At 46.6% G+C, this 15,080-nt stretch overlaps 1 protein-coding gene across 1 annotated transcript; it reads left to right on the forward strand.

The window, feature by feature from the left end:
- The first annotated feature begins 1,397 nt into the window (after positions 1–1,397).
- LOC118880972 (serum basic protease inhibitor-like) lies at positions 1,398–5,108 on the forward strand. Its single transcript, XM_036825219.1, has 2 exons — positions 1,398–1,540; positions 4,912–5,108. The coding sequence occupies exons 1-2, from the start codon at positions 1,447–1,449 to the stop codon at positions 5,106–5,108; spliced, it is 291 nt and encodes a 96-aa protein (XP_036681114.1). The 5' UTR covers positions 1,398–1,446.
- Positions 5,109–15,080: the final 9,972 nt, after the last annotated feature.

Genomic DNA, 15,080 nt, shown 5'->3' on the forward strand with positions numbered 1-15,080 from the left:
GAGGGTGTGTGTGTGTGTGTGTGTGTGTGTGTGTGTGTGTGTGTGTGTGTGTTAATGGAAGATTGCTTGAATATGTGTGGATGAGTGAGGGGGGGTGGGGCTTGGTGCTGCATGTTCGTAACTGGGAGTGAATATATGGGAGTGAGTAAAGAGACTGGGGGTGTGTAACCCCTCACATGCACTATAGTTTACAGCTTACAGCGCAGCAGAGTGCATGGTGCACAGACTCTGAAGCCAGATCCCTGGGTTCAGATACTCTCTCTACACTCTATGTCTTTAGGCAAATTATTTCCTGTTACCTCAGGTTCCTCCTCTGTAACATGAGGAAATATCAAAAATTCCTCACCACCTCTTTTAAGATTTTTGAGGATTAGATTAGTTAATATATGTCAAGTAGTTAGGATAATGTCTGACACATAGAAGAAGCTAAGTTTTATCTGCTGTAATGACATTATTATTATTATTATTATTACAAAGGACTTTGACTTCTCAGGGAGAAGAATATATGTCTATTGCCTCCACTTCTTCCACAGAAACGCATGATGTTGGCAGCGTTGACCTCATGTGACACTTGAAAACACAGGGCTCTGGGAGATTTAAGTCTTCAGGGCACAAAGTTAGGAAAAGGCAGAACTGGTACCCAAACTGAGGTCCTATGGTTCCAAAACCACTGAGGGAGAGAGCAGGAGGAGGGAGGCTATTGCAGGCAATCTTCCAAGGTCCCCGGAGGTCCACTCAGGCAGGCAGCTTTCCTGTTTCTGAAACCAGGTGAGGGGAAATGGGAGGTCATGCTGTGAAGATGTGTTCAGCTCCCTGCTTCCCCTCTGCCCACACCCCTTACTCCTTTTTCTACTGAGAAAACAGGGTTGCTGCCCCAAGAGGGCTTCTGCCTGGGCCAGTGCCAGGTAAACAGCAAGTGTCCATCCAGTTGAGAAGCTGTGGCAATGGTTGCAGGAAGGTGTCCTGTGTCACACCTGTGTTTGAGTTAGGTAGTGGTAGGGGTGGGGGTGAAGCGCATAATTCCCAGCTGTAATGAAACCTGCAGGAGTTGAAAAGGAGGACCTGAGCTAACACACTGTTTTTCACTTATCCATCCTTTGATTTGCTCTCATTCACTCATCATGTGCCGTGCACTGCTCTAGGTGCTGGGATGATCCCTGAGTCAACATATTGGACAAAATTCCACCTGTGGAATCACAATCTTTGTTTCCATGAGACCCACAGGCATAGTTAAATCTGAGAAGTGCTGTTACTGGGCATTTGGCCCCAGCAGGCAGAAGCAGGAAGCCTGATTAGGTGGGGAGATTACGCAATAAACAGGACTGACCCCAGCTCCTCCCCTTCCTCACTCCCCTCCTCATTGCCTGATCCCACCCCTCAGCTGGGTTATGAAAAGCTCTGTCAGCCCCCAGGTTTCCTCAGAAGCCCTCCTGCGAGGCCACGAACATGAGACGGCTCTGCCTCTCCATCGCCCTTCTCGTCCTCCTGGGCACCCTGGTGGCCTGCACCCCGGGGGGTAAACACAAGAGCCATGCCAGAGGTAAGTCTCGGCTCACCTCACCTCTGCAGGCTGGGGGGGATGAGGGGAGTCCACGGAGGGGGCTGGGGAGCAGGGGTGGGGTGGGTGCTGACAGCCCTCTCTGGATTTCTCCTGGGAAGTTGGGCAGTTTTAACTCCAGGGATATTGCATGGCTCTCAATAGGAAAAATAATTAAAATTCAAATTAAAAAATATATATCCCGCCTACCTCTACCAGATCAGGGATCCCATCTCTGAGACTCTATTCCTGGTCAGTGCTGTGTCCCTGAACTTCACTGTAGTGAGATCAATATTTGATCCTTGTCCTGGTTCCTGGAACAGACCTCCTGAAACTCCTGGAATTTACTGTTTTTTTTTAATGGTAATGAGGTGAGTAAAGGAAGGCCACGGAGAGACCTGCAGGATGGGGCTGGTCTCCAAAAAAACCCAATCATGTGTTTAGAGGTTACAACTTTCAACAGCCCGCATCCCAGCCTCTGGGGAGACGGGAGGGTATTGAGATGGAGATCAATCACCAATGGCCGATGATTCAATCAATATACCTATATATTGAAACCTCAATAAAAATCCATAAATCTTAGGGTTCAGAGAGCTTTCGGGGTGGTGAACAGATGGAGGTGCTGTGAGGGCGGTGTGCTCCCCTAGGGCACGAGCCTCCGCCCACCTCTCCTCCCCCTTTGCCCTACGCATCTCCTCCATTTCGCTGTCCCTGAGCTTTATCCTTTATAATAACCTGGGAACAGTAAGTAAAGGGTTTTCCTGAGTTCTGTCTCCACTTCTATTGGTTAGTGAACATGGAGGTGGGGTCATGGAACCTCCGATTTTTAGCCAGTCGGTCACAAGCATGAGTGACTCCGGATCACGTGGCTGGCATTTGTAGTGAGGACAGTCTTGAGCTCTCAACCTACGGGATCTGCACTAATTCCATGGATTTAGTATCAGAAGTAAATTGCCTTCTGGGATGCCCAGTGGGAGTTTAGGGAATTGTTTGGTGTTGGTAGAGACACCACATATTTGGTGTCAGGGAAAAACCAGACTCCGTCTTCCCTGTGATTTGGGGGCTCCAGTGAGGCTTGGGGACAGGGCAATAATGAAAGTTGGGCACTGCAGCCAGAAACTCTTACCAGTTACCTGTATTTTCAGAATTCCTGGCAGAATCAGGTAGTTTATCTAATGGGTTGTGACATGATATATCTTCTCCTGACCCTGTCACCCACATGCCGTGTGTCCTGGGGCAAGTCATCTGCAGTTTCCTCACTTGAAAATGGGAACCATGTTACATGGGTTTTTGAACAGCTTACCAGTTATGAATTTAAAGAGTTTAAACACATTTCATGGCCAATTTTGTCCATTTTCCACCAAGATGTGTTAAATTGAAAAAATTTCTCTACCTACCTCTTTCAGGAAAGAAAAAAATATTTAGGTGTCAAATAATAATTCCTCTAGGATTAAAATTAATCAGAAAGACATGGGACCACTGAGCAGAGCAACTGCAGGGAAAACAAGAAACACAATGCTTGTGTGAGTTGGCTCCTGGGACCAAGGCTGATACAATCTTAGTAAAGTCTCAAGGCCCTTTCCCTTGTCCTCTTTTGACTATTATTTTATTACCCTCTCAGGATATAGAATGTTAGACGTAGATTGATAATTATGTAGACCTGCCCCATCATCAAGTAGACTTTGCACTAACAGGAATTCCATTATATCCACTCTATTCAATGACTGTGTGCTTGGCATGAGCATGAAATGGAAGATTCGTTCCCTGGCCATATATGTATTAAGTCCCTACAGGCTTGGTTTTTGGTGTGGGGAAAGAGCTGTAGACAGAATACGGAAAAATACCTTGCCTTCAAGGAGGGAGACCGACGATAGCAAAAGGGGGAATACTCTGCTAGGTTATGAGTTTTTGAAGGTAGAGAGTGATGGGGATAAAGGAGGCTGTGCTCTTTCTGTAGACTGATCAGCGAACCCCTCTGTGATAAGGGGGCGTTGGAGCAGAGGCTGCAGCAAGAACATGCCTGGTGTGAACGAGCAGCAGCAATTACCAGGGTGGCTGGAGCTGAGTGGGTGGGAGGGGAGGAGAGGGGAAGGGATGAGGCCAAAGAGGCCATGGGGACAGGTCCTGACCAGCCTTGTAGGATGAGAATCGGAATTTGACTGTGAGAGAGATGGGGAGTCACTGAGGGACTGGTCATGGGAGCAATGGGATAGGATCCCTGTGGCTGCAGTGTGGAGAGTGGCCTCTAGGGGGCGAAGGGCAGAGACAGAGGCCCAGCGAGCAGGCTGCTGCAGTGGTCCAGGTGAGCAATGATGGAACGTGTACCTATGTTGTTCCCTGGGTCGATGCCAGTCCTTTTGAATAACATGAATCTCTTCCTCTGTTGAAGTTTCTATGGAGGCTTCCTTATCTAGTCATGATGCATTAAGTCATTAGCCATTGGTGATTGTTCAACCTCCAGCTCCTCTCCGATCCCTGAGGTTGGGGGGCGGGCTGAACTGTGGATGGAAGGGCATGAGGGAGGGTAGGAATGAAAGTTGCAACCCTCCTGTCAGGCAGTGGTTTCCCCTGGCAACCAGAACCCATTCTGGGGTTACTAGGGTCTTCCCGAAAGTTACCTACTTCACATAACAAAAGACACTTTTATTGCTCTCAGCACTTAAGAAATACCAAGGTTTGTAAGAACTCTGTGCCAGGAAAATGACAAAGAACATATATATATATAATATATATATAATATATATATATAATATATAATATATATATATAATATATATATAATATATATTATATATATATATTATATATTATATATATATATTGCTTATTATAAGTCACAGTATGAATATAGGGTCAATATTCAATTTATAGAGTCCCTGTGAGGTAACAAAAGAGAACACACTGGTATGTTTTCTTCATGCCTTTCTCCATTACAGCCTGATTCCTTCACACTTTTTTATTAATGGTGGAAACTTTTTACCATACACATAAGTGCAGAGGATAGTATTATAAAACCCAGGTACCAGCTCCAATAATTACTGACATATGACGAATATTTTTTGCCTTGTCTGCCGTTTTTTATTCTTTTTTGGTAGATTTTTTGAAGCTAATCAAAGGCATCATACCAATTAATCTTAAATACTTCATGAAGGAGATATAAATTTGTGCATGATTACCATACCATGTCACACCTAGGAACATTAATAATAATGTCCCAGAAAGCAGGTTGTCAAATGGCCTTTTCAATTTGACCAGCCCCCAGAACCCTAACGTTCTCTATCGCAGACAAACTGGTGGTTTCAGTTCTTGACCTTGTAGACCGAGCTGCGACGATGGCCCTCCTAACTGACCCATAGCCCCTCCCATCCCAGCAGGTTCTCAGCCTGCCTTCTGCCTGGAGCCTCAGTATGCGGGTCCCTGCAAGGCCCAGAAGGTCAGGTACTTCTACAACGCCAAGTCCGGGCAGTGTGAGACCTTTATGTACGGCGGCTGCCGTGGGAAGAAGAACAACTTCCTGACGGCAGAGGACTGCATGAAGACCTGCGGTGGTCATGTCGGGACCCTCGAGTAAGAAAGGGGACAGGACAGGGCAGGAGGGGAAGGGCTGAGAAAAAGAGGTGGAGCTCAGGGGGCCCCACACCATTCACACCTGCACAGTGTCTTTCTTCCTCGCTGCCACCCAGGAGAAGTGGCTGCAGCGTCTTGTGAAACCACACACTGAGCACATCCTCCACGGGCCAGCTTGGCAGAAGGTCACCCTAGAAGCCCCATCATGAGAATCTGAGCCTCCTCACATGCTCCCCTTTTCTCAGATGGGAACACTGAGTCAGCCGCCCTACAGAGCAGGTCTGCAGAGCTCCTGAGCTCCCCGCCTAGGCTTGGAAACTCACTTCCTTCTTTTTGGTCATTCTGGTCCTGGGTGGACTGTGGTTGCATATTTCTGGGAAAGTCTAGGATCTGTCAAGGTCAGCGGTGTCCAAGTGTGGTGCTTGAGAGATGTCAATCAGCAAGTTCCTTTCTTTTTGCAGAGGACCTTCGAACTGTACCACCCCGAAACTCTGAAGTCCAAGGAGGACGCACACAGGGCTGGGCTGCGGCTGCTTCTGAAACAGCTTGATCTCCTCTGAGTCCTTCTCAACCCCACCCTCCTCAGCAGAACCCTGCCTCTCTCCTTCCCCCCATGGGTCTACATGCCTTAGTTCTGTCTCATCCAGTGGATTTTAAGCACCATGAGAGCAAGTCTTCTCTTTATCCCTAGCGCTTAGCACAGGTCCTGGCACAAAGGAGACCGTCCATAAATATTTGAGGAAGGAAGGAATGAATGCAGGAGCACATTCCTCATGTCAGGGTTCTTATCTTAACCCTCATCTTCACTGCATCCTTACCTTCATCTCCCTCTCCACCATCACTGCTCTCCTTGTGGGCAGCCAAGGTGGAAGTTCTGGCATCCAGTTCTCAGCACCAGTGGTGGCAGCGGTCTTTTCAATAAAGAAGCCCCTTTCCCTCGCAGTGATGTTGCACATTTTCCTTTCTATGGCTTCAAACTGTCTGGCTTATATTTCAATAAATTCATATTCAAATTAAACTAACTGGAGTGGATTCTGTGGTTTGCCCCTAAGAACCTTCACCACTAGGGTCCACGGAGATGCTGGTCCTTCTCACTATTCTGCAGAGCAGTGGGCACCTCCCCTTTTCCTGTCCTCAGACTGGGCCCTGCCAGGTATAGGAAGCAAACCCATTACAGCACCGTCTACCTCTGAATGGCCAGCCCAAGCTACACAAAAACCCAAATGAGAGACACCTCAACATGAAAGCTTTCGTTCTTCACTTCTTGGGCCAGGTCAAATTTGGGTGCAGGTTGTTCTCCTGGACTCTCAGAAGAACAAAGAAAGGAGCATGAGACTCAGTTGTCCATTTGCAGTAGGAACCCCCTTGCCTGAGGTCACATGTGCGGAGGGCGCTTCTTACTTCAGTTAAGAAGGGCAACTACCCTTTTAGTGCGCCAGGCTCTGTGTTAGCATTTTGCCTACATTCTTCTATTAATCATCCTAAGAATCCTTCAAGGGAGGAAATGGTGACACGGAGACGTCACTTAGCTACTGTATGAGTTTCGTAACACAACAGGTCCCAGCTCTCCCAAGTAGAGCGACTTTGGCAATGTTTTCACGCTCCTGCCTCTGGGAAGATGTGGGATGGAGGCACCTTTGGAGAACCGAGAGTATCTGTTTCACTACAGATGAGGAAATTTAGGCATGGGGACCACAACAAGCATAGTATTTAAATAAACAAGAACACAGATGGTGCTGGTTCTGTTACTCACCTCCTTGTAGTCTTGGGCAAATTTCCCAACATCTCTGAGCTTTACTTTCTGTAATTATAAAATAAGGATAATGCTTGTACTTTTTAACTATTCTAGCCAGAGACGACTAAAAACACTCCCTTTCCTAGTTGAACTAGTTGGGTTTATTACTCACTGCAGCAAGGAATAGGAATCACCTTGGAAAACAATATGATGTCTCATTAAGAGAATGTTAGATAGAACTTATAGGATGTGGGCTTGTGTTAGGTGATTTGGTTGGTGGGGGGGGGGGGCTGTGTTTCAGGAAGCTGGCTCTGCTCCGGATGGATGCTCTCAGGAAGTGGGGCAGCTCTCTGAATGGGTATCTTAACTCTAAGAAGGGAAGACTAGATAGAGGTTAGAGCTGTACTTGTTAAAGAAGTAGCAGTCACTCAATACAGGGGGATGCTTGGATATTTTGGTGGTTTGTATAATTTACCTCCTTTTTTCTGTGTTCAAACATCATTACCGAATGTCCTATTTTTGTCTTGATCCATCATGCACACAGAATGACATTATCTGATGTTGAAGGTTTCTGAAATGTTTCTGTTGAGTAGGAGAACATAAGGTGCACTGTGATGTCAGGTCAGGTCTTGGAACTCAGAGGCTGCTTTTCTCTTTTTGTATCAATCTCATAAAGTTGTGATGACAATTAAAAAGATATGATATTTGTTAAATGCTTTGTACAAGTATTGGCAGAGTAACCTTTTAGTGAATGTATGATCAGATAACAGTAAGAGTACTACTCTAAATATATGTTATTTAATAATTATTAATTTATAACAGTGAGTGGGAAAATGACTTGGTATTCATGAAAAGAGATTGGCTTCAGTAACTCACTATGTTGCTGTGTGATCTTGGGCAAGTCACTTCACCTCTCTGAGCCACAGATTCTTTCTTTGTAAAAGAGGATGATGGTATCTGCCTTAAGAAATCTCCGGGTTTGGGTACTTTGAGGACCATGTTGATTAGGCTGCTAAAGTTCTCTGCACACCACTTACCAAAGCAAATTGTCTAGAAGCACATAGAGGTTTAGTTTCCTTGGTTCCTGACTGCTTTTTAAATGTGCTGTCGACTGTAGTAAAGGAACAAATGGCATTGATTGTTGAAGTGTCCCCTTCTAGAAGTCCACCCTCATGAAGTTCCCCCACTGCCAGAGGAGAGTCACAGTCTCTCTTCCAAATAGGTCTCCTTCTTCTTCAGAGGTAACCAAAAACCCTCTTGCTTCAATGATTGACCTTACCCCGGTTCTGCCCTTTTCCCACCCCACCTGGCCTTTATTTTACCCCCTGATCAAAGGAGCTAAGTGTTAACTGTCATATAGCTCACTATTGTTCTTATTACAAGGACTGACTGTGCAGGGAGAAGGAGTATGTCTGTTGCCTCCACTGCTTCCACAGCAACCTCACGACGTGGGCAGCATGGGTCTCATGTGGCACCTGATGACACGGGGCTCTGGCAGATTTCTGGCCCCGGGTCACAAAGTTAGGAAAAGGGAGAGGTGGGACGCAAACTGAGGTCCTCCGATCCCAAAACCACTGGTGGAGACACCAGAGTGAGGGGTGCTTTGCAGGGGATCATTGAGAAGCGCTGTTACTGGGCATTTGGCCCCAGCAGGCAGAAGCAGGAAGCCTGCTTATGTGGGGAGACAATAATTACACAATGAGGAAAAAGGCTTATACCTGTCAATGTTTCCAACCACAGACAGCTAGAAACAGTCCACTTACAAACGGAACGAGTTGGGTTTATTACTCACTGCAGCAATGGACAATGAATGATATGGCATCTCATTAAGAGGATGTTTGAAGGACTTACAGGATGTGGGCTTCTGTAAGGTTATTTGCGGGAGAGTTTCAGGAAGTTGGCTTTGTTCTGGATGGATGCTGTCAGGAAGTGGGGCAGTTCTATGATCAGGTGTCTTCATCTTATTCTGAAGTGAACTTTCATCTGAGAACTGAGGAGGTACAACCAACAGATTTTGCTATGAGATTGCTCACAGGGAGTGAGGAAAAGGTAGAATGAAGGACAACACTCAGCCTTCTGGGGGAAGGTAGGGGAAGCAAGTCTTTAGAAGGAAGGACAATAAATTCAGTTTGGTCAATGTTGAGTCCATGGTACTTCTAGAACACTTAGGCAAAGATGTTGAGTAGACATTGATTCATTCATTCACTTGTTCATGAAATGTCTATTAGGGATAAAATATGTGATGACTGAAACCTTTGATCCGACTACATGGCTTCAAACTCTGGCTCTGCCAATTTACTAGCAGTGTGGCCTATTCAATTTGCTAGCATTATACATTTGTGAGCACATATAGACCTTGAATTGTGTCCATAGAGAGGGAGTCAGCCTTCCATTTACATAGAAGGAAACTGAGGCTCACAGCAGGTGGGTATTGCTGGTACCTCAGAGGGTGAAAGTAGCAGAGGCAGTTCCCTGTCGTGACGTGCTGGTAAAAGTAACTGAGTTGATGAGAATGTCTAAGTAACTCTGAGAGAGGTAGAATTAATAATATAAAACACCTGTTACCACTTATTGACAACCTACTATGTGCTAAGCCCTGCACATACATCTTAATCTCTCAATATTGCAACAATTTTAATACGTTTTTCTTCTGTTTTAGAGTGATACAAGCTGAAGCTCAGAGGTTTCAGCCCTTCTCCAAGGTCACATAACCAATACTGGAAGGGGCTGTTATTCAAGCTCATCACTCTCTGTCTCCCATGATTTTCCTTGAAAGACGTTTGAGATCTGTGCGTTCAAAAGCCCCAGAGATTCACCAGAAGATATTCAAAGTTATTCCAATGGGGAACCTCTGCTTTTCATTATTATTTTTTTGTGTGTGCTGAGACCAAGTGGAAACAAATTTTGGTAAAGAATTTTGTTCGCATTTATGCTATGAGGGCCTTACCTGTGAGTTAGAGGAGGATGATGGCTGAGAAAAGGCCACTGGATAGAAAAATGCGGAACTTGGTGGTGATCCTGGTAAAGGCAGCAGATCTCGCTGGTTATGATCAACAGAAACTGACTCTGGCTATTGGAAGCAGAGAAGGAATTTGTGACAACAGTGTGGGGATGTAGTGGGCTTCCATTCTCCCTTGCTGATTGTACCCTTAAGTGAGATCCTTTTGGACTCTTCTGTTGGCAGCCATAGCACTAAATGATTTTGTTCAGCTCACATACTGAAGGGAGTGCTGAAAGATCCCAGCTTGGAAAGGATGGTAAGCAAGGAAGAACTAAGATCTTCCCAGGTCGCCTCTGAATGACCTCCATTTTTAGGTCTTTTGGGATTCATTGATCAAGATTAAATTCCAGGGAGAGCATCTGATTGGCCACTCTTGGTCTGGGGGTAGGGCAGGCACTTTGATTGACAGGCGGCCCAATCCCACCAGTCCTGGGTGGAGGAAGAGTCATTTCTCAAGCAAAATCAGGCTACTGTATCAGGAAAAGGACAAAGAGACGCTAGGTGACAAAGCAACAAAATAGCCCATATACTCAGAGAGAGAAGTTTCCATGGAGAGAAGGGAGTTTGAATGTATCCAAGAGTCCAAGAGGAGAAAGCTCCATTGTATGGTGAAAAGTACCCTGTTTGTTCCTGGGAATTTCTCAGATCTTCAATGTTCTCTTGTTTACAATCACCTTAAAGTGGGCATGTCTACAGCTGACTCATGTCTCCTCCTATTTTAACCTTCCCTTCTTCTGTTTTCTATTTCCTTTCTTCCTTTTCTTGATAAAAATGATTTTACACACATGAAGTCACGTCCACAATCTTTGATGCCTCATCTATGTTAATATCAGATACATTTGCCTGTGTGTTGTTTGTGTGTTTGTGTATTTGTAATATTGAAATAGCTGGGGCCACACGAATAACAGTCTTTGGCAAGTGTCTTCCTTCTATTTTCTGCTGTTTTTGCTCCAGCAAGTCATTTTCCCTTAGCTGAATTTCAGTTGCTTCATCTGTAAAATAGGAATAATAACACTTCATAAGACGGTTAAATAAGAACAAGCTACCTTTTACTGAACACTTACGGTGAGCCCAGCCCAGAGGTCACAATTTTGAATTCCTTCAAGGTCAGCTGAGTGATGTGGATGGAAATATTTGGAGTGGGAGTGGGGCTGGGGAGACAATAAGGCATGGTGGGGATTATGGAAACTGGGGGGAACGCTCCCATCATGGGAAGAGAGCAGCTCTACTTAGCTTAGTTCATGGTTTTCAAAGTGTGGTCCCTTGAGCAGCACCAACAGCAGCCCCAGAAACCTGTCTGATGCAAAAACTCAGGTCCCGCCCTTGTCCTAGTGAATCAAAACTCTGGGGGTGGAGATCTCAAATCTGTCTTTGAACACCTGGCTGAGTGAGTCTGATGCTCACTCAAGTTTGAGAGCCACAGCTCTTGTTAAATTGAAGGACTGTGTTGCCAAATCATTTACCTTCCCAACAATGCTAGAAATTCACTTTTGTATGAAATCTCCCACTGTTACATCTTGGCAAATGTTTCAAAATTATAAAATGTACTGTGTGGGCTAAAAATTCTTATATTCTAGCCAGATTGCAAGCTCTGGTTTATGCTTTTCCTTTTAATCCTTAAAATAATCCTAAAAAACCCAGTATTCATGACACCACTTTTAAGGAGGAAGACTAAGGGACTCCCCTGGCAGTCCAGTGGTTAAGACTCTGCGCTTCCAATGCAGGGGGTGCGGGTTTGATCCCTGATTGGGGAACTATATCCCATGCGATGTGCGGCACGGCCAAATAAATTAATTAATTAAAAAAATTAAAACAAGGATGGAGGAAGTCTATATATGTCCAAAAAGTGAGGTGCTGTTATATCACGTAGCCAGAAATTGGCCACTCATGTCGTGGATATGAATGTACCTCTCACAGGGCACAGCGTCACAGAAAGATAAACATCTTCTGCCTGCTCCGGGTGCATTCCATCCATTTCAAGAAGAGGCCTTAGATAGCATGGAATCCAGATTCTCATTTTTCAGAGGGAAAAACTGAGGACTAGAAGCAGAGATATGAGCAGGGGTCCCACAGTGTTGGTTGGGATCATACATCTTTATGCAGAATACAACCCCTGTGATGTTCCCACCTTGTGATTTCTCTGAAGATGCCCCCAGGGGCCGGGAAGGTTTGAAACTAGAGACTCGGTCACTCATGAGCAGGGAGGTGGGAGGTGGAGGGAGGACAAGCTCCTCGGGGGCTCCTGGGTCTGGGGGCCTCTAACCTGGACCACAGGGAGGAGGACCAGGAGAGGAGGACACTGGGAGAGAAAGACAGACAGATGAGAGGGGAGGGGGGAGAAAAGAGGAGTCTCTGCCGTTAGGGGGGGGTCTCTGCTGCTCCCTGGTCTCAGATGGACAGACTGAGGCAGGAAGAGGGGCAGGACCAGAGGGCCTTCTGAGCTAGAATCCCAGTTGTGCCATCAGCTGGTTGTGGGTCCTGAGCAAGTCGCTTCACCTCTCTGAGCCTCTGCTTTCTCGCTGGCAAAATGGGATGAGAATCCCAGATGTTGTAGGGTCGACATGAGGCTAAATGAAATCATACATGTGAAATGTCTCAGGAGAGAGTAGACCCTCCATACACAGTGGCTTGTTCTGTGAGTACCCCGCTCCCGATGCCCTTCTGTCCAGGGGCAGCTCGGTATTGGGAGCTCCTGCCCTTCTCAAGGGAAAGGGTGACTTCGTGTCAGGAAGGCAGCCCCTCCTGTCCCCTGCAGCTCATCACGCAGCTCTGTGCCTCTTTGACATGTGGCTGGGCTTGCTCCTGGGGCTTCTGGACATTGAGCCAGCTCCCTTCTCCTTGACCCTGGAAGTGGAGCACAGTGTGTGTGTGTGTGTGTGGTTGAGTGAGGGGGGTGGGGCTGGGTGCTACATGTTTGTAACTGGGAGTGAATGTATGGGAGTGAGTGAAGAGACTGTGGGTGTGTAAGCCCTCACATGTGCACTATAGTTTACAGCTTACAACGCAGCAGAGTGCATGTACACAGACTCTGAAACCAGAGTCTGGGAAACAGAACGAGCACCACCTGTGTTCTTGTTTATTGATTGATTGATTGATTTTTTTTACTATTTCAAATTCTACTGTCTATTGGACAATTCATTTCTATTTATTTATTCATTTATTTACTTTGTCTGCGCCGGGTCTTCGTTGAGGCAGGCGGGATCTTCGTTGCGGCATGCGGACTGCTAGTTGTGGCATGCATGAGGGATCTAGTTCCCCAACCAGGGATCGAACCCGGGCACCCTGCATTGGGAGCACAGAGTTTTACCCACTGGACCACCAGGGAGTCCCTCTGGTTTATTTAGATACTAGGCTTGTTGTGGAACAAGGGTGTTTCTGGTGGTCACTGGCTAGAAACATTAAGTACAAGCATTATCCTTATTTTATAATTAAAGAATGTAGAGCTCAGAGATGTTGGGAAATTTGCCAAGACTACAAAGAAGTGAGTAACAGAACCAGCACCATCTGTGTTCTTGTTTACTTAAATACTATGCTTGTTGTGGTCCCCATGCCTCAATTTCCTCATCTATAGTGAAACAGATACTCTCTGTTCTCCAAAGGTGCCTCCATCCCACATCTTCCCAGAGGCAGGAGCGTGAAAACATTGCCAAAGCTGCTCTACTTGGGAGACCTTGGACCTGCTGTGTCAGGAAACTCATACAGCAGCTAAGTGACATCTCCGTGTCACCGTTTCCTCCCTTGAAGGATTCTTAGGATGATTAATAGAAGAATGCAGGCAAAATGCTAACACAGAGCCTGGCGCACTAAAAGGGTAGTTGCCCTTCCTTAACTGAAGTAAGAAGCCCCCTCCGCACATGTGACCTCAGGCAAGGGGGTTCCTACTGCAAATGGACAACTGAGTCTCATGCTCCTTTCTTTGTTCTTCTGAGAGTCCAGGAGAACCACCTCTACACCCAAATTTGACCTGGTCCAAGAAGTGAAGAACGAAAGCTTTCATGTTGAGGTGTCTCTCACCCGGGTTTTTGTGTAGCTTGGGCTGGCCATTCAGAGGTAGACGGTGCTGTAATGGGTTTGCTTCCTATACCTGGCAGGGCCCAGTCTGAGGACAGGAAAAGGGGAGGTGCCCACTGCTCTGCAGAATAGTGAGAAGAACCAGCATCTCCGTGGACCCTAGTGGTGAAGGTTCTTAGGGGCAAACCACAGAATCTACTCCAGTGAGTTTAATTTCAATATGAATTTATTGAAATATAAGCCAGACTGTTGGAAGCCACAGAAAGAAAAATGTGCAACAAAATCATGGCAGAAAGGGGCTTCTCTATTGAAAAGACCTCTGCCACCACTGATGCTGAGAACTGGATGCCAGAAATGCCACCTAGGGTACCCATAAGGAGAGCAGTGATGGGGGTAAGGGGAGAAAGGTAAGGATGCAGTGAGGATGCGTGTTAAGAGAAGAATCCTGGCTTCAAACCCTAGGCGCTATAGTTACTCAGGTCGTGAGGAATGTGCTCCTGCATTCATTCCTTCCTTCCTCAAATATTTATGGACGGTCTCCTTGGTGCCAGGAACCGTGCTAAGCGCTAGGGATAAAGGGAAGACTTGCTCGCATGGTGCCTAGAATCCACTGGATGAGACAAAACTAAAGCAAGTAGACCCATGGGGGGAAGGAGGGAGGCAGGGTTCTGCTGAGGAGGGTGGGGTTGAGAAGGACTCAGAGGAGACAAAACTGTTTTAGAAGCAGCCACTGCCCAGCCCTTCGTGGCTCCTCCTCGGACTTCAGAGTGTCTGGAGAGCACAGTTCACAGGTCCCCTGCAAAATGAAAGGAACTTGCTGATTGACCTCTCTCAAGCACCACACTTGGACACCATCCATCTTGACAGATCCTCGACTCTCCCAGAAATATGCAACCACAGCCCACCCAGGACCAGAATGACCAACAAGAAGGAAGGAGTTTTCCAAGCCTGGGTGGGGTGCTCAGGAGCTCTGCAGACCTGCTCTGTAGGGCGGCTGACTCAGTGTTCCCATCTGAGAAAAGGGGAGCATGTGAGGAGGCTCAGATTCTCATGACGGGGCTTCTAGGGGTGACCTTCTGCCAAGCTGGCCCATGGAGGATGTGCTCAGTGTGTGGTTTCACAGGACACTGCAGCCACTTCTCCTGGGTGGCAGCGAGGAGGAAAGACACTGTGCAGGTGTGAATGGTGTGGGGCCCCCTGAGCGCCATCTCTTTGCCCAGCCCTTCCCC

This window comes from Balaenoptera musculus, chromosome 15 (assembly GCF_009873245.2).
Source record: "Balaenoptera musculus isolate JJ_BM4_2016_0621 chromosome 15, mBalMus1.pri.v3, whole genome shotgun sequence".
NCBI classification, from domain to species: domain Eukaryota; kingdom Metazoa; phylum Chordata; class Mammalia; order Artiodactyla; family Balaenopteridae; genus Balaenoptera; species Balaenoptera musculus.

Excerpts from the sequence above, each read along its gene's own strand:
- LOC118880972 (XM_036825219.1), top strand. The coding sequence starts at position 1,447 with ATGAGACGGCTCTGCCTCTCCATCGCCCTTCTCGTCCTCCTGGGCACC. Across the intron at positions 1,541-4,911 it reads ACACAAGAGCCATGCCAGAG|GTTCTCAGCCTGCCTTCTGC; the intron begins GTAAGTCTCGGC and ends CCATCCCAGCAG.